This window comes from Lacerta agilis, chromosome Z (genome assembly GCF_009819535.1).
Source record: "Lacerta agilis isolate rLacAgi1 chromosome Z, rLacAgi1.pri, whole genome shotgun sequence".
In the NCBI taxonomy this organism is placed as follows: Eukaryota; Metazoa; Chordata; class Lepidosauria; order Squamata; family Lacertidae; genus Lacerta; species Lacerta agilis.
Genome location: NC_046331.1, coordinates 20,181,813 through 20,200,150, shown reverse-complemented (window position 1 = coordinate 20,200,150; position 18,338 = coordinate 20,181,813). Strand labels below are relative to the sequence as shown.

The 18,338-nt window shown below is 42.3% G+C and overlaps 1 protein-coding gene across 1 annotated transcript; it reads left to right on the top strand.

Annotated features, from left to right (window-relative positions):
• Nucleotides 1-363: 363 nt before the first annotated feature.
• Nucleotides 364-18,123, top strand: UPRT (uracil phosphoribosyltransferase homolog). Its single transcript, XM_033137711.1, has 7 exons — nt 364-842; nt 12,859-12,901; nt 14,060-14,129; nt 15,274-15,336; nt 15,864-16,025; nt 16,970-17,068; nt 17,671-18,123. The coding sequence occupies exons 1-7, from the start codon at nt 472-474 to the stop codon at nt 17,775-17,777; spliced, it is 915 nt and encodes a 304-aa protein (XP_032993602.1). The 5' UTR covers nt 364-471; the 3' UTR covers nt 17,778-18,123.
• Nucleotides 18,124-18,338: the final 215 nt, after the last annotated feature.

Here is an 18,338-nt window from a genome sequence, read left to right as displayed (position 1 = left end):
AACGCTCAGCAGGTTTAACAAACTACACCTCCCAGGATTCTTGGGAGGGGAGGAGACTGTTATGCCGTTTCAGAATGTGTCACTAAACCTTTTTGCACTCTGAACGAACTACACCTCCCAGAATTCCTTGAGGGAAGCCGTTTAAAGTGGCATGACGCCTCTTCGAACGTATGGCGTGAATGCGGCCTCTTCTCTGAGGTAAAAGAAGAGCTTTTTCCCCAGTCAGGAGCGGGGGGCGGGGCCACCTCGGCCGAAGGTGCTCTCCCATTGTCCCTAAGCTACGAGTGGCAAGGTCAGCAGCCAATAGCCGCGCCCGGCTGGGCTACTTGCCGCGCGCAGGACCTTCGAAGAGGCGGAGCTTGACCGGCTGGGCGGGCGCTGCGGCTGAGGTAAAGCCCCAAGCGCGGGGCGAGCGCGTGGCGTACCGGTGGGGCACCATCGGGGCACCACTGGGCGCCTTTCCGGCCGCGCATGGAGACGATGCCTTGCCACAACCAGAGGGTAGGCTCGGCAGATGCGTCCCGGCAGCAGCAGCAGCAGCAGGCTGGGACGACAGACCGCGACCAGGACTGCTCTGAGCAGTCGGTAACAGGGAGCGGCGTCGTTTCCCGGCAGCTCCGCTTCTCCGAGCCCGGCCCGGGCGGCGATAGCCCCAGCCCGGATAGCAGCAGCTGCTGCAGCGGGAGCGGCGGTGGCGGCTGCAGCTGCTCTGGCAGCAACGGGGTCGGCCCTGACACGGCCCCGTCGCCGACCCTCGACATGCCGGTCGCTGCCGCCCCTCGGCTCAAGCTCCTGCCCATGAACGACCAGATCCGGGAGCTACAGACCATCATCCGGGACAGGTAAGGCGGGCACGCGTCGGCAGCTCCTCGTCTTGGCGCCAGGCTGGCCTCCCTCTGAGCATGTGCAGAATGTCGCCTGTGCGCGCGTGGTTGGGGGCGGCGAGGTGGACCTCTGTCGGCGCGAGAGCCCCTTTCGTTCCCTGGCCAGACGGAGCTCCGTCGCCTCGTAGCCTCCTGACAAGAGCTGAGGCGTGCAGTCTGCCCAGCCTGCCTTTTGTGGCACCCACTGGGCCAGGATGTGCTCAAGTGGCCCTCACTTGTTGTTTTGGGGGGAGGGAACCCTCCCTTTCCCCACCCAAATATACACAATAATGTATGTTATGACTATTTATCTAGGTTTAGGGTCCAGGTCAAAGCAAAGGTTGTGTCTTCTAGGGAGGCTGGAAACTCCATTGAATTTATTGCGGTATAAGCTTTTGCGGTCCACCGCATTAGATGCACGAAGAGTTAACGGTGCGTGTTCATTTGTTGTTGGGAGTTCAGCCTCATGAGCAGGGGAGCTAGCCTTTCTGTACCCCTGTTTAAAATGTATATAAATGTATATTATGCAGTGATGTTCGGAGGGCGGTCTCTTCTCTCTTGCTGTGCATCACAATGAATGTGATGGTGCTGAGCGAAGCTGTGGGCGAGCTCTCTTTAAATAAGAAATGATGCGTCCCGCGTTATGCTTTGCAGGAAGGAGGGGGCGTAGCGGTGAGGAATAAACAAAGCAGAAGGGACTTTTCCCAGGTTGGTTTTCCGTGTCTGAGATAGCTTAGGGCAAAGCTCAGTGAATAAAAGAGTGTTTCCATCATTAACTTACTAGGTGGGGCATTGTAAAGCACTGTTCTCTTGACCTCAGCCCCACCCATCATCATGGGAATCGTCATACTGGCCTACCTTACAGGGCCCTTTTTAAAAAAGATGGTTGGAATAATGCATATGGTGTGCTTTGAATACAATAAGCCTGCAATTTACACAGGGGTTATTTTCTGGGGATTACCCCTAAAGCCAAAATTGCATATAGTCAATACACACTGAGTTCAAGGGCAGGTGGGTTTGCCAAAGTCTTTTCCCCCAAAACACCCATTCCCTTTCCATCCACTTTTTAATAAAATAATTTGCCAGGCATGTAAAGCTGAATGCACTCAAACTAAATGTGTGTAAATTTTGGGCTTACTGTACTAGAAACATTTTACTTGCTACATAAATATAACCTACGCTTGAATTGGCCATCCAAATTTGCTGGAATGGAACGGGAGGAATCTTTTCAAAGGATAGCTTACCAGGTAGCTGGCATGGTGTATCTTTTATGATTGAGTCTTGAGTGTATGGCAGGTGATTGTTTTGAGATCACATAACCTCAGGGTTGGGTAAATGCAAAGCAATATTTTCCCTTACTTTTTGGAGGACATTGCAAAAGAGCAAGTCATAGCACTGGAGTTTTGCCTATAATTCAAGCTGCAGCCACCTCCAATGAATGGGGAGCTGGATGTCTATGCCTGCTGCTTCACTGTTCTTAGCTTGCTGCCAGATCTGGTTTTGTCATGCAAACTGACATGACAGTTTGTTCTGCTTGTACTTGTTTACTGTGGTTAACTAGTACAGTATTAGAAACTTTTCTCTCTTTTTGGCCTTACTGTGTAGGAAGAAACAAAGAGGTGCAGTATTAATGTATCTTGTCTAGTTAAGAACCTCTGGGATTAACATTAAGTGAAAATAGGCCCAGCATGTACTATGAACTCTGCTAAACTCTTAGGGACAAAACAATATAAAAAATAAAAAATAAATAAATCCTTCCAGTAGCACCTTAGAGACCAACTAAATTTGTTCTTGGTATGAGCTTTCATGTGCACTTCTTCAGAAGTGTGCATGCACACGAAAGCTCATACCAAGAACAAACTTAGTTGGTCTCTAAGGTGCTACTGGAAGGATTTTTAAAATTTTTATTTTTTTATATTGTTTTGACTATGACAGACCAACACGGCTACCTACCTGTAACTGGATCTTAGGGACAAGTTTTGGCATGCAGTAGGTGCCTTTTAGATCCTGCACTGCTGACTGGTAGGTGAAAGATTTTAGTGAGTAGGATGGTGGTTGGGGCCCAATGATAATCAGCACTATAGCTACCAGTAACCACTTCAGTGGTCATTCATAGAGAAGGCACTGTTGCATCTTGCAGCTGCACACATTGCAGTTTCTTCAAAAATTATCACATGAAAATTTGTTTGGACAGTGGTTCCACATTAGTTATCTCAAATGTGAGGTTTCTAGGCTAGCTTTGTCCTTACTAGGTGCTTCCAATATATAAAAGCTAACAAATTAATATATATCCCATGAAAACAACATGAAACAGCATAATCAGACACTAAATATAAATTTTATTAACTTACATTAGTGTTATTTAGTGCTGATATGCAAGCGTTTTGAATCTATACTTGTTCATTCAGGAGTAAATTTCAGTGGGTCTAATTCAGGGGTCAGCAAACTTTTTCAGCAGGGGGCCAGTCCACTGTCCCTCAGACCTTGTGGGGGGCCGGACTATTTTGGGGAAAAAAAGGAACGAATTCCTATGCCCCACAAATAACCCAGAGATGCATTTTAAATAAAAGGACACATTCTACTCATGTAAAAACAGGCTGATTCCCGGACCGTCTGCAGGCCAGATTTAGAAGGCGATTGGGCTGGATCTGGCCCCCGGGACTTAGTTTGCCTGCCCATGGTCTAATTCCAAGGTGAATCTAGGATTGCAGCCTTGGAGCAAGCTTGATCTTAAGAAAGTTTATTTAGGGAAATTGGTGCCATCCATGGGCTGCCTTTACATGCTAAGTGTGGAATAAATCAGCTGAATCCAGAATTCAGTAAAAGCTGTATGAGTAGAAAAATACCATCTCAGGACTATTTGATTGCTAATCTTCTAACATTGTGTATGCCATCAAATGCCAACAGTGCCCTTCAGCTCTCTATATTGGACAAACAGGCCAAACCCTACGCCAAAGGATAAATGGACATAAATCTGATATCAGGAATCACAAAACAGAGAAACCAGTAGGAGAACACTTCAGTCTCCCAGGACATTCTATACAAGATCTCAAAGTAGCTGTCTTACTACAAAGGAATTTCAAAAATACACTGGAAAGAGAAGTTGCTGAATTGCAACTAATTACCAAACTTAAAACCATGGAGAGACCTGGTCTGAACAAAGACATTGGATTCTTATCTCATTATACATGACAAAGCTATCTTTAGCCACCTCACCCCTTGCCTTTTACTATAAGACGACTATAAGACAGTCGTCAACAAGTTTCCCACACCTATCAGCCAATCATCCATTCCCACCATCCTTCTGAGTAATACCCCTCCCCATTCTCTCACTATATATAAGGATCTCGTGACTTCTGTTTCAGTGTATCTGAAGAAGTGTGCATGCACATGAAAGCTCATACCAAGAACAAACTTAGTTGGTCTCTAAGGTGCTACTGGAAGGAATTTTTTGTTTGTTTGTTTTGACTATGGCAGACCAGCACAGCTACCTACCTGTAATTGGATTGTATAGTTAAACTTCTCCAACATGCAGCTAGGCTAGGAAAATGACAGCTGACTATTGGTTATTTGAATGCATGTTTGGTATTGGTATATTTAGTTTTTAGCATTCAGCTTAGGTGTGAGCATTTTGTTTCACTTTTTACAGTTGATGAGGATGGACCCCTCTAGACGGTGTAATTGTGATGATTTGTTCTTTTGATGCTATCAGTGTATGACCCCACAGGCAAAAAAAATATTCCTGCAAAAGTTTTGTGGCAGTCATACCCTTTCATTTCCAACTAGTGCATAGCTGTAACATCCTGCTGAAATGCTGTAACTTTGTATACCACAAATGCTGTTTTTGTTGTACTAAGTTGCTCTGGAGAGAAATACTGTAATGCAATACTACATCCTGTAGGAATAGGCCAATATATATGTGGGCTGTCCCTGGATAAAGTGACTTCTCTCAAAGTTCTTAACCAAGCACAAGATTGTCATCTGAACTAGCCAAATATTTAAGTGATAATCAATCACAGTCAGTCCATCACTTGAAAAATAAGTCTTTAGAGTTGTCTTGCCCAAAACTGGCAACTAGACATTCCGTTTTGGTGACTGCAACCTTGGTTAAAGGAGCCATTTGGCACCTAACTTATATATCTTAGTTTCTAACACTGATTGCAAGTGTACTTTGCAACACGTTCTTGAGTTTCTTCTTTAATAGTTGTTCTGTTATGATTCCTCAGTATTAATGTGTGAAGACAGTCAAGATCCAATTATCCCCAGGCATGCACCTCCATCCTGGCACTCAGGCATCTTCACTTGGTTGCAAGTGGCCAATAACCAGGTGCAAAATGCTCCTCGTGCATGGCTAATTTTGAACACACTGCCTGCAAAATAACACCAGCTTGGAGGAGCCCTGTGGTTGTGCACACACAGAGTTAAGAGATAACAATGAAAAAGTTTTTTCTTTCAAACTGCATATGGATGCTTTTCTATTTAAACAGCTTGATGAGCTGCTTTCTCCTCCTCAAAAAAGGAGGTATCATGAAAATCAGCTTTATGTGTATACCAGTCTCTTTAAGAAGTGCCGGTATCATGGGAGTGCCTGTTCTCCACTACATAAATGGTCTTGCTGACCAGGTCAGTGTTAGGATGATTTGGGCAAGAATCATACTACAATTATCTCAAAACAAACAATGATGCTTTTCTCAAAGCTACTAGCTTTATAGTATATTATATGCTTTCCTGAGTTGTAGCTGCACCTATTTTAAAAAGCTCTGTAAAGCTCTTGCAGTAGCTACTTCCTGATTTTGAATGAATGTATTAACATGTACCTCACAATGTAAAAAGTCAGCTAGCTGTAGATAGCATCATGATTAGCTGTGTGCTCCAGCAGGCAAGAAGAAATATTGCTTGCATTGTCTGACATCACACATTTATTATAGACGCACCCAGTGTTGCCACTGTGCCTTTGGCAGTGTCAGTTTTTCCATGTCAAAATCCTCATTTCTGCGTTTTATTGAAATTCCTTGTGCATCAACATTTTTTGGGATATGCACAAATACTTTGTCAAGTCCAGTATAATGTATTTGTAATTGGAGGAATATGCTTCATTCCTTGCCACTAAGTGGCAAGAGAAAAGAGTGATTAGCCAATAATCTAGTCTTCTTGTATAAGACATCTTTGGAATGAAACAGAGAAAAACAAGGGGAAAATAGTATGATGCAGCAGAGAAATGTTTGTCCATCTTATGTACTCTGGCAGTGGGTTCAAGACAGACAAGAAAAGCATAATTAGCATATGGAATCCACAACCATAATGAGTTGTAATGAATAGTAGGTTGGATGCCCTCAACAGTGTGGGTTATCCAAACTTTTTGATTTGGAAAATTCTCAGGGAAAAATGCCTTATACAAATTAAGTTAATTTGCATCAGAAAAAAATCAGAGGCCCTAGAAAGTAATGTAGCATATTAATTTTACTTGTATTTACTAAACAAACTTTTGAAACTGTCATGCTTGCTTAAGATTGTATTTACAATTGGCACCATTTCATTGCTACTAATGAACCCACAAAATGAATGTTTTTACGCCCCACATCACTAGATGACTTTACAAAATATTAGAGGAAATGGCTCTCTGCAGGTGTCCTAAATACATGAAGGGGACTTGTAGGGACAAGTGCAATAGCTCTGCTCCATGTGCCTTTCCCTCCACAAATTGAAGGGTTACCTCCTGACCTGATCATTGTCTGAATTTGTGGTGGCTCTCTGCACATTTTACAACCTTATTTTTCCAGGCTTCTAAACATACAGGGAGCTTCTGAATATAGAAGGTGTTTTACTTCAGGTGATTGCGGTTCAGTTTGTGGAGGGTGATACAAGGGAAGGGGAATGTTCTGATTCCCATAGCCCCTCTTGCATATTTACTTAATAGACATACAGAACACCTGAAGAGAGCTTTTGACTGTCATGAAAAATGGGACCTTCATGTCCAGGGCTAGTATGCCCTCTGAGTACCAGCTGCTGGGAGCAATCCCTAGGCCCGGGCATGGTTTTAAAGAGGCCTCTGCCTGGATGCTGTAGAAACAGAATTCCTAATCTCATAAAGGCATCACTTTTGAAGGAAGACAGCTTTTGCTTGATTATGGAATACAAGGCAATTGGCCATCCCCTGTGATTGTTAAAAGTAGCCAAGACATAGAGCTGTTTACACATGCATATCTACTTGCTTTCTTTCTTTTTTGGTACTGTTAAAGATGCAGGGCAGTAAGTAGAGTTATGGCAGGGAGGAGCAAGGCACAAAATAAATGAACCCTAACACAACCATCTTGTGTAGCTAACCCAGTGTCTAAATTTAACTCCACTAGACTACTGTACACTTGATGGTTGGCAGCTGAATGTGTAAGCCAACCCCATTCAAATGTGTTCAGTTTGAGGTAGTGCAGAAGATTGTCTGTGATGACACTTGGATAAATTCTAGGTAAGACAGGAATGCTTCCCCTTAGAAATAGAAAGACAATGGACTCCATGCAACCTGTCTCCTTAATTGGATGGAAATAGTCTAGCCATAGCTGCTTATGCTCAAGTAACTCCTGTTTAAGACTATTCCAATGAGTTATATGTGGGAGTGCTTTTAAAAACTGTCTGAAATTTCAGGTGGTCCAGAACTGAGATGGGCTGTTTGATCACATTATACAAGTCTGTTTTCAGGTTCAATTTAAAGTAATGAGATCTTGCTGGAAGCTACTATGGCCACTACCACCACTTCTCCCGTAGGGGTGCACCACCTTTGCTGCTGCAGCCAGAGGAGCGGCAGTGGCAGTGACTTCTAGGTTTTGGCAAGACCTTGTAGACCTCTTGCGAGATCTCACTGAAACCTGGAAGTTGTTGCCACAGCCTCACAACCCTAGAAAGTGAGGCTTTGGTTGAATGGGCAGTGGGAAGAGGGTGACACATTCCCGTTTTGTCTCAGTGGGATGGAATGGGATGGGCCGTCCCTGTTGAACACAGTGGTAGGACAAGGGATACAAATATTGAATCTTCAGTGGATTGTTTCACTGAATATTTGTACATGACTTGTGTTTATATATGTATGCTGGGTTTAATGGGGAGTGGGATTTAGTCTCATAAAACTTTCATTCCTACCGCAGATTATATTGCCTGATTTCAGGGCTAAAATTGGCAGTGCTGCAGTTTACAATGAAAAAAGGATTTGTAGGCAGTTGTGCTTGAGAACAGGTTTCCATAGAAGCAGCTCCGAGCAGTGTGTTTCTATTATGACAAAATCCACAGTTAATGGGAGGTAAATTTAACTGCTGGCATTTTGTATATGGCTGCAGATGGTTTTAACTGCTTCTACGCTGATCCTAAATAAGCAACGAAAGCCACTCATTTTTTGAATGGGGGATCAAGTTTATTATGGAACTAACTTGATCCTATAATATTGTCACACATGAGCTTATAGCTTCTAGGAAGGATTTTGACTTCATTTGCATGTTCCAATGAACAGCAGTCTTAACTTAATACTTAATTCTGATCAGAATATGCAGAATGTGACCATTTTAGGTTGCCATATTTTCCTTTTGTGATTTTTTTATTTTAGTAGTTTACAATATGATTAAAAAGTTATACTACCTACAACATCAGAATGCTTAAAATGCCTGGTGAAATAAGGAATTCATTAGATGCCAGAAGTTCAGAATAGATGTGATCTGTCTTATCTCAGCTGTGAAGGAGTTTCATGGAGTTCAGCCCACAATATTGAACATAAGGCTCCTTGTGGATACAAGTTATGCATTTGAGCCATTGGGGAGGTTGGGGAGCGCTAACGGTGACTCCATGAAGACCACAGTGATTAAGCATATAAAAGCCAAGCAGTTCTTAAGATAGCCTGCACCCAAGTGGTTAAGAGCCTTGCAAATTAATGAACAACCTTGATCCTGGCCTGGTAGAATATGGGTAGGAAGTGCAAGCTGTTAAGCATTGAGTTATGTACTTGTAGTAGCCTACACCCACAAAGAGTATGTTGTTGTTGTTCAGTCGTTCAGTCGTGTCCGACTCTTCGTGACCCCATGGACCAGAGCACGCCAGGCACGCCTATCATTCACTGCCTCCCGCAGTTTGGCCAAACTCATGTTAGTAGCTTCGAGAATACTGTCCAACCATCTCATCCTTGTCGTCCCCTTCTCCTTGTGCCCTCCATCTTTCCCAACATCAGGGTCTTTTCCAGGGAGTCTTCTCTTCTCATGAGGTGGCCAAAGTTCTGGAGCCTCAACTTCAGGATCTGTCCTTCTAGTGAGCACTCAGGGCCGATTTCCTTGAGAATGGATAGGTTTGATCTTCTTGCAGTCCATGGGACTCTCAAGAGTCTCCTCCAGCACCATAATTCAAAAGCATCAATTCTTCGGCGATCAGCCTTCTTGATGGTCCAGCTCTCACTTCCGTACATTACTACTGGGAAAACCATAGCTTTAACTATACGGACCTTTGTTGGCAAGGTGATGTCTTTGCTTTTTAAGATGCTGTCTAGGTTTGTCATTGCTTTTCTCCCAAGAAGCAGGCGTCTTCTAATTTCGTGACTGCTGTCACCATCTGCAGTGATCATGGAACCCAAGAAAGTGAAATCTCTCACTGCCTCCATTTCTTCCCCTTCTATTTGCCAGGAGGTGATGGGACCAGTGGCCATGATCTTAGTTTTTTTGATGTTGAGCTTCAGACCATATTTTGCGCTTTCCTCTTTCACCCTCATTAAAAGGTTCTTCAATTCCTCCTCACTTTCTGCCATCAAGGTTGTATCATCAGCATATCTGAGGTTGTTGATATTTTTTCCGGCAATCTTAATTCCGGTTTGGGATTCATCCAGCCCAGCCTTTCGCATGATGAATTCTGCATATAAGTTAAATAAGCAGGGAGACAATATACAGCCTTGTCGTACTCCTTTCCCAATTTTGAACCAATCAGTTATTCCATATCCAGTTCTAACTGTAGCTTCTTGTCCCAAATAGAGATTTCTCAGGAGACAGATGAGGTGATCCGGCACTCCCATTTCTTTAAGAACTTTCCATAGTTTGCTGTGGTCGACACAGTCAAATGCTTTTGCGTAGTCAATGAAGCAGAAGTAGATGTTTTTCTGGAACTCTCTAGCTTTCTCCATAATCCAGCGCATGTTTGCAATTTGGTCTCTGGTTCCTCTGCCCCTTCGAAATCCAGCTTGCACTTCTGGGAGTTCTCGGTCCACGTACTGCTTAAGCCTGCCTTGTAGAATTTTAAGCATAACCTTGCTAGAGTGTGAAATGAGTGCAATTGTGCGGTAGTTAGAGCATTCTTTGGCACTGCCCTTCTTTGGGATTGGGATGTAAACTGATCTTCTCCAATCCTCTGGCCACTGCTGAGTTTTCCAAACTTGTTGGCATATTGAGTGTAGCACCTTAACAGCATCATCTTTTAGGATTTTAAATAGTTCAGCTGGAATATCATCACTTCCACTGGCCTTGTTGTTAGCAAGGCTTTCTAAGGCCCATTTGACTTCACTCTCCAGGATGTCTGGCTCAAGGTCAGCAACCACACTACCTGGGGTGCATGAGACCTCTATATCTTTCTGGTATAGTTCCTCTGTGTATTCTTGCCACTTCTTCTTGATGTCTTCTGCTTCTGTTAGGTCCTTTCCACTTTTGTCCTTAATTGTGGTAATCTTTGTACGAAATGTTCCTTTCATATCTCCAATTTTCTTGAACAGATCTCTGGTTTTTCCCATTCTGTTATTTTCCTCTATTTCTTTGCATTGCTCGTTTAGAAAGGCCCTCTTGTCTCTCCTTGCTATTCTTTGGAAATCTGCATTCAATTTCCTGTATCTTTCACAAAGAGTATAGCTGGTTGAGTTCAGCTAGTTCACCCATAACAAACTATACTTCCAAGGAGTCTTTAGGGGAAGCCATGGCTGTTTAAAGTGGTATGATTCTGCCTTAAATGTATAGTGCAGATGGGGTCTTAGTATAAATCTCATGCTAAACCAGTGGTTTTCAACCAGTGTGCCATGGCACCCTGGGTGCCTTGAATGATGGTCAGGAGTGGAAATGGATAGAGAAGTCCCAGGCCCCTGTGGGACAGTGTGAGGAGGCACCTCTCTTTGGGGCAGAGGGGCAGCAGTGGCTGTCTAGAGGACTTCCAAGAAGAGAGGCTGAGGGAATACTGCACAAGGGAGGGTGTTTGAAAAAGGGTGACAGGCTGTTCACTCTGCAGGCAAGCGGTGACATAACTGGGCTCCTGAGCCCTACAGGGGTGTTGCAGAAAGAATGTAGTTGGTCAAAGGAACTATGGACCCAAAAAGGTTGAAATCCTCTGTGCTAAACTTTGGTTTAGTGCACCATAAATGAACCTAGTATCCTTGCAGGCTTTTGCCACCCTTCCCTCTCCTTCTCCCAAACAGCTGGGATAAGTTTGAAAGGCTTTCATGTTGCTTTCCCTTAAATATAGCTTGCTGTTTTTTAACTGGGGATAGTGGTTAACACTAAGTACTATTAGTTTTAAAACAAAACAAACCATGGAGTTGACCTGAGTAGACTAATTCTAACATTAAACTATGTTCCCCATTATTGAATACAACAGCAACATAACAAGAGAAAATGAAAGCTTCTAACTGCGTTGGAGAGGTGTATAAGCAGTGCTTTTTTGGGGGGGACGCATGCCGGGCTACGCATACCCCTAAACATTTTGTGAATATTAAGTTTGGCCTCATTGAGGGGCAGTATTTCAATATGAGTAGGAAAATGAGAGTACTCTAAACATTTTTTTAAAAGAAAAAAAGCACTGTGTATAAGTAACGTCTGTGACCATTGTCATGAGATCAGTGTTAGAAACTGAGATATGAAAGCTAGGAGCTAAATGGCACCTTAAACCTAGGTTATGGGCACAGCAACGGAATGTCTAGGCGACTTTTAAAATAACAAGAATACAAATTGAAAATGAATGAACTGCAGCTAAAATATTGTGTTAATTTTTCACATGGTCTAGTCCAGGAGGCGACAAGGTTTACAGGCCATGGGCTGGATCACTCCACAGAAATCAGTGTCTGTGCATGTCCGTGAGGCCAGAAATTGCTTCTGTGCACGCCCACACACCGGAAATTGCGCCTGCGCAGAAGCGATTTTCGGCGTCTGGACATGCGCAGTCGCGATTTCCAGTATCTGTGTGTGCGCAGACGCAATTTCTGGCACCACTCGGCAAGTCCCTGCACCGTGCTGTGCTGCTTTAGCGCAGCGTGCGGGGGACTCACTGAGCAGGCAGCTCGGTTCAGGGGCAGCTCGTGGGCTGGTAAAACGGTCTTCGTGGGCCGCATCCGGCCCATGGGCCACACGTTGCCGACCCCTGGTATAGTCCTTTCCCTGCTCACTCCCTAATATTCTTAAGGGGGTCTCTTCTCCAGTCTTCAGAAAGTAGCTGGAAGTGGGAAGGCAGAAAAAGGTTCTCCTTTCCTTCCACTCTGCAGTTTTTATCTGAAATCTTAGGCGCAGTACTGTGCCCAGAGCTCAGAAACTGTTCACACTAATGAAATTCCTTGTCGCAAAATGTGCCTAGAACAATGGGAGTTTCGAACACTGCATGAGGTGGCAGAATCTTTTTCCTAGTGTTTTAAATTAATTCTGTTTTTTAGTGGACCATACATTTGGGACCCCATGGACTGCTACTTCACTTTCTAGATTCAGATTGTCTGGCTAAATAAGACAATGAGTAAAATGAGATTCACATGCATAACTCCTTGTCTTCATGCATAATATCTCTGCTTATAAACCTTAGAAAACACTTCAAATTCACCTCTAATGACTAATGTTCAAGGACCTTAATGACTTCAAATAAGTTAATCTAAAGGTCAAGCCTTTAGTTTATATTATGAGGGAAAGTTATAGATGCATTTCAGCACTTATTTTTAATTGTGTGCATATTTTCTGGGATATTTAACAATAGTAGCTTATACTTGTTGGACAATCATGCTAAAAATTCTGTTCTTTTCCTCCAGGACATCCAGTAGAGGGGACTTCGTATTTTCTGCTGATCGATTGGTAAGTTAGTTGAAGGCCTGTTGTGTAGATTTGTGTATTAACAGGAGTATTCTGCTGGAATGAATAACTATTGCTGGAAAAGAGATCAGTTTTCTTTGAACCTGCTGCTTATTTGAAAACCAACAATCTGTCAGTAATAGTTTTCATATCAGAATTTATGTTTAATCCTAAGCATATCTACTTTTATGCCAACAGAGCTGACTTTCAATAAATATGTTTAGGATTAGGCTATTAATATGCTGAACTAAATTGTGATATAGAAACAAAAACTCAGGCTTGCTTTCTAGTGACAATATTAGTTTGTTTGCAGAGTTTCTTGCACCAAACAGATAAAACCATTTAGCTTTTAGCTGTTAAGAAACACTGGTGTCCTGGCTTCATGACATTTTCAGGATGTTTACTTAACATGATCCCAATTTAAATAATGGGCAGTATCTACTACACAGAGAATCTCCTGCCATTCTTTAATGCTGGCTTGTTCATGGAAATAGTCACTTACACAATAACAGACATGAAGTTCTTCCACTTAAAAATAGTTTCCCCTCAACTATGGAAGAATACATTAAATAATATAACCAGGGAAAATCATTATTTTGTTACATTTTCCTGTATACCTACACCTAGGGCCACATCACATGTGACATTTTTCCTACATAGAGATGTGGGGGTGGGGGGACTTGCCCTGATCACTACTGGAATGTGGCCCACAACAGCTTGTGACCATTGTAATGTGGCCCTCAACCTGGAAAAGGTTACTGAACCATCAGATAAAGAATGAATAAGATAATATTACAGTTTGAAAATATCTAGGCAAGGGGAGTTCAAACTGGGAGTCTTTACAGGAGTGTAAAAGAATCAGTAGCTTTGAAGTCCTCTGCTCTTTGTTCCATGCTTTCCAGTGTGTAAATGTTGTACATACATGATGTCATACAAACAATAGTTAAAATGATCTGCAGGTGGTGCAGATGGTGGATCAAAGTCCATTGCACTTATTTCTGGACTGTTGAAGATGTTGAGGGGGAGCACTTGGGCTGTGCCCTTGCACTGACGGTGTTCTAGCAGTTAGTTGAAACTGGAGCCTTGCTGTGACAATGTTTTCTCTCTTTTCTTCCACTTTGTCTTGCTCCCTCCCCCATTTGAATTCTTTCCCTCTTACAGATCAGGCTTGTGGTTGAAGAGGGGTTGAATCAGCTGCCATACACAGAATGCACAGTAACCACTCCAACAGGTAATGGGGAAAGTATGCCCAGGCTAGCTGGTGTGGAGAATAAGGATATGGTGTAAAGTAAAATGGGCTGTGTGGTTTGACCTGCCAGTAAAGTTAGCAATAGAGTAGGAATTCTGCAAATAAGAGGATATTTAGAATTTGATCACTTTGTGAAATGATTTTTTTGAGATAATTTGGCAAAGGCCAGGCCTCTTCAGGACCGGGAGAAAAACAATTTTAAAAATGTGTTTGCTAAACTAGGAAGGCCCCTTCAGAGGAGGGGGGCATCTGGATATACCTGCCCCAGGCTAAGCCCACTGGGTGGGGAGGGGGCATCAGTGGCCTGTTTGAGTTTATTACATTGTTCTAACAAGATTCCCTCCCCAGGCCTCAGACAAACTCTGCATGGGCCTGAGAATAGGTCTTGGTTTAGATGCAATGTATGAGTGTCTGGCTGGATGGATGTAGAAGGGATGTAGGGGCATTCTTGTTGGCACATCTCAGAGGCCAGCTAGTTTTGACTTCTCCTGTCCACCCCACCTGGTCATTAGAAGGATTTGTACCCTGTTGACATGCATGAATGAAGATAATACAAAGGAACCAAGGGAAGGAGTAGAGGGAAGTTGGGGAATTCAAGTAATCCCATAATGTGGATTTAATATTGATTGTGTATATACAGTTGTTATAAATGTTTTATTTTATGTTTTTTTCTCTTCTTAAATGTAATGTTTTTTGTGTGGAAATTAATAAATATATTATACAAGAAAGAAAGAGAGAAGGATTTGTACCCAAGCTGATGTCCCTTCCAATACATTATCCATTTGTCATTTGTGTGTGGGTTTGTTTTTTTAAGTTTGTAAGCCTAGAGACAAGGACTGTCGTGTGTGTGTGTGTTGATTAAGATGCTCTGTGTGTTGGTTAAGATGCTCTGTGAGCCTTTTTGGGATGAAGAGTAGGATAAATAAATAAACTGCTATTTTATTTTGTACTCTCTGTGGAACTTTGAAGGATAGACCTCTTTTTGAGATCACCAAGGTGTGTAAAATGTGCCTTAGAATTGTAAGTGGCTAATGCAACTTCCACTGTCCCTCTTGAAATAGGATATTCAGTGTGGGTAAAAGGAAAACAATATCTTTAATCCAGATTCTGTGTGACCTTTCAACAGGGTACAAATATGAAGGGGTGAAATTTGAAAAAGGAAATTGTGGAGTCAGCATAATGAGAAGTGGTAAGTCATTTAACATTTTGTGTGTGTTCAGTCTTTTTATTATCAGTGCAGTGTTGCTGTTTCTAGCAATAGTGGCACCATATTGGAAACAGATGTATGACTACTACGTAAATTACTAAATTATACTAAGGAAAGCAACATAGAGGGCTGTAAGAGGAACAATGACAAAAATGACTTTATGCTTTCCAAGCAAAGGTTTAATCCCATATGTCCTTTCTAAGAGTAAGTTTTGACATAGCCACTTTTGGCTTGCATCCTCATGGAAAATGGATGATGTGAAGTGTGTATTCATAATTTTTCACATGAATGTAAGTTGCATCTTTCCTTGCTGATAGTGCTTGCCTCTCACACCAGCTTTTATTGAATGGCATCAGCTGTCTTCTGTTATATGGGGAGCTATAGTATGTTGCAGAATGAAAATTTTATATAGACGCCATTGCAAAAACAAAATAGCAGGTAGATTAGTGAAACAGGCTGGCCATTGATTGATTTGTAACTCGATTTCTTGTTTTCTTCCCCCCATGAAGGAGAGGCTATGGAACAGGGTTTGCGTGACTGTTGTAGATCCATCCGAATAGGAAAGATCCTGATCCAGAGCGATGAAGACACTCAGAGAGCCAAAGTGTACTATGCAAAGTTTCCACCAGATATTTTCAGGAGAAAAGTTCTCCTCATGTACCCAATACTAAGTGAGTGCCTTAAAGGATTCCTGACCCCCCAAATATTGACCATTTGACTAGAGGGCTCTCTTGGAAGGTAGATTCATCATTGGTTAGAATTAAGGATTTGGTTTGGGGCCATACAACACTGGATTTTTCAAGTTTTTCCAGAATTTACATTAGTTGGACTACAGTGCATTAGCTGGCACATCAGTATCTATAGCAGGCATAGGGAAACTTGGCCCTCCAGATGTTTTGGGGCTACAACTCCCATCATCCCCAGCTAACAGGACCAGTGGTCAGGGATGATGGGAATTGTAGTCCCAAAACATCTGGAGGGCCGAGTTTCCCTATGCCTGGTCTATAGGCTGCATGTGTTGAAAATATGTATCTAATGATGCAACTTGTAATCTAATGATACAAACAAGTAATGAGGATGTTGATGCTGGGTGTAACTAGTAGACCGTAACTGTTCAGCAGGGGGTGATATGGAAGCTTTTGCTCACTCCTAAATGTTAATTAAATAGGATCAGATATTTATTTCTCAGTTCTGAGCTGTTTGATTCTGTTTAACCAATTTTAAAATTTCAAACTTTTATAAAAATGCATTGAAATCAGATATAGAAGCCATAAAAGTCTCAAACCCCAATGCCAAATACACTTGGTATAAATCAACAAGATAATTTAGTTCAGAGTTAAGTGTTTAGAATTGAGATTTAAGCCCATGGCTGCCACCCATTTCAAAACTGACTCTATTTACTCCTTGAAAGAGTACGTTGAGCAATGCTAGCCATTGGAGAAGGAAATTTAGATGCACTGAGCTTATTGTTTTAGCTTGTTGTTTTTGTTTGGAATGTCTAATTCATACCTGTAGACCATGCAGATTAATGGCTAAATAGTTTGATTTTGATAGTAACATAACTTGAAAATACACTAATTCCTCTTTCTCCCCCCCCCCCACAAAATATTGTCAGGTACTGGCAACACTGTGATTGAGGCTGTAAAGGTTCTTATAGAACATGGAGTCCAGCCAAATGTCATAATCCTGCTGAGTCTATTCTCTACACCCCATGGTAAGTTAAAGCAACAGGGCAGACAAACAGCCAAACTGAATATGGTGAGCTAGTCCTGTTGACGTTCTCTGATATAGGATACACATTATTTTTTATCAAAAATAGACGATAACATGTTTACCTATATGTCTGCTGATTTCTGTAATCAGTTGTTTCCAGAATTTATGGTACAGCTCCACCACATGTGCCAATAAGATCCCTGCTCCCCATGCTTTTCATGTCAGTTGTCTGCCAAGGAATACTTTGTTATATGGGGACTGGGGACAGGTTCCTTCCTCTCAGAACACACGTGGCCCCAGTCCACTTTACTGGGATTTGCCATTGACCAACTCATGTCAGCATCCAGGATCATTGCACTTAATTTCACTTGGCCAAAGAATGCAGCTATGTACAAAACATTGGGGAGGAAAATGCATCATTGAAAGGAGTTTATGCTAGCAGCAATTGCCATTGTGAAAATGTAATGAAGTCTGTATGTTAGATGGGTTAATTCTAAAGGGGGGCAGAGGAGGAGGAGAGAGAAGAGATCTCAAGCTCCGTAAGTAGATGCGAGCCCTTGTTTACTGAAATGTTTAACTGCTCCAACTTTTCTTCTTTTAAAGGTGCCAAATCAATAATCCAGGAATTCCCAGATATCACAATTCTAACAACAGAAGTTCATCCTGTTGCCCCAACGCATTTTGGACAGAAGTATTTTGGAACAGACTGAAGTGCTTTAACCAGTGTGTGTTTTGTTACTGTATGATATTATACCATTTTTCTACATTTTATAATTTGAAGCAGAGGTATTGCTGGGTGTATTTAACAGCCTATTTTTCTTTTGCCAAAGGTGAAAATAACCTGGGCCAGTTGTGTGTTGTTTTTTTAATTTAAAAGGGAAAATACTTTATCTTGTGTCCACTTGAGTTGAGGGCAGCAATGAAGCACATTGCGCTGCAACAGTCTTCCAATGATGCGCATATCCAGATTGCTGCACTCATGGTTGCTTTATTTATTCTTTTGTAGCCAGTTTAAGTGGCTGCTTGTAACTGCAAAATAAATTAACTGTGAAGACACGATAGCCTATTTAATTTTTCAGTGCTTATAAGCACAGTTGGAATTTTTCAGACGTCATGATGCTTTGCAGACAACAGCTCCAGGTAATATTCTTAAACCGTATTGCATTTATGAGCTCATTACGAAGATGTGGTTAACAGCAACCAGTCACAGTCCAGAGGGTGATGTGTGTGATACAATACACTGCTCATATTTGCCAGCTCAGGCGTGCACA

Excerpts from the sequence above, each read along its gene's own strand:
- UPRT (XM_033137711.1), top strand. The coding sequence starts at position 472 with ATGGAGACGATGCCTTGCCACAACCAGAGGGTAGGCTCGGCAGATGCG. Across the intron at positions 14,130-15,273 it reads CACAGTAACCACTCCAACAG|GGTACAAATATGAAGGGGTG; the intron begins GTAATGGGGAAA and ends ACCTTTCAACAG. Across the intron at positions 16,026-16,969 it reads CCTCATGTACCCAATACTAA|GTACTGGCAACACTGTGATT; the intron begins GTGAGTGCCTTA and ends AAATATTGTCAG.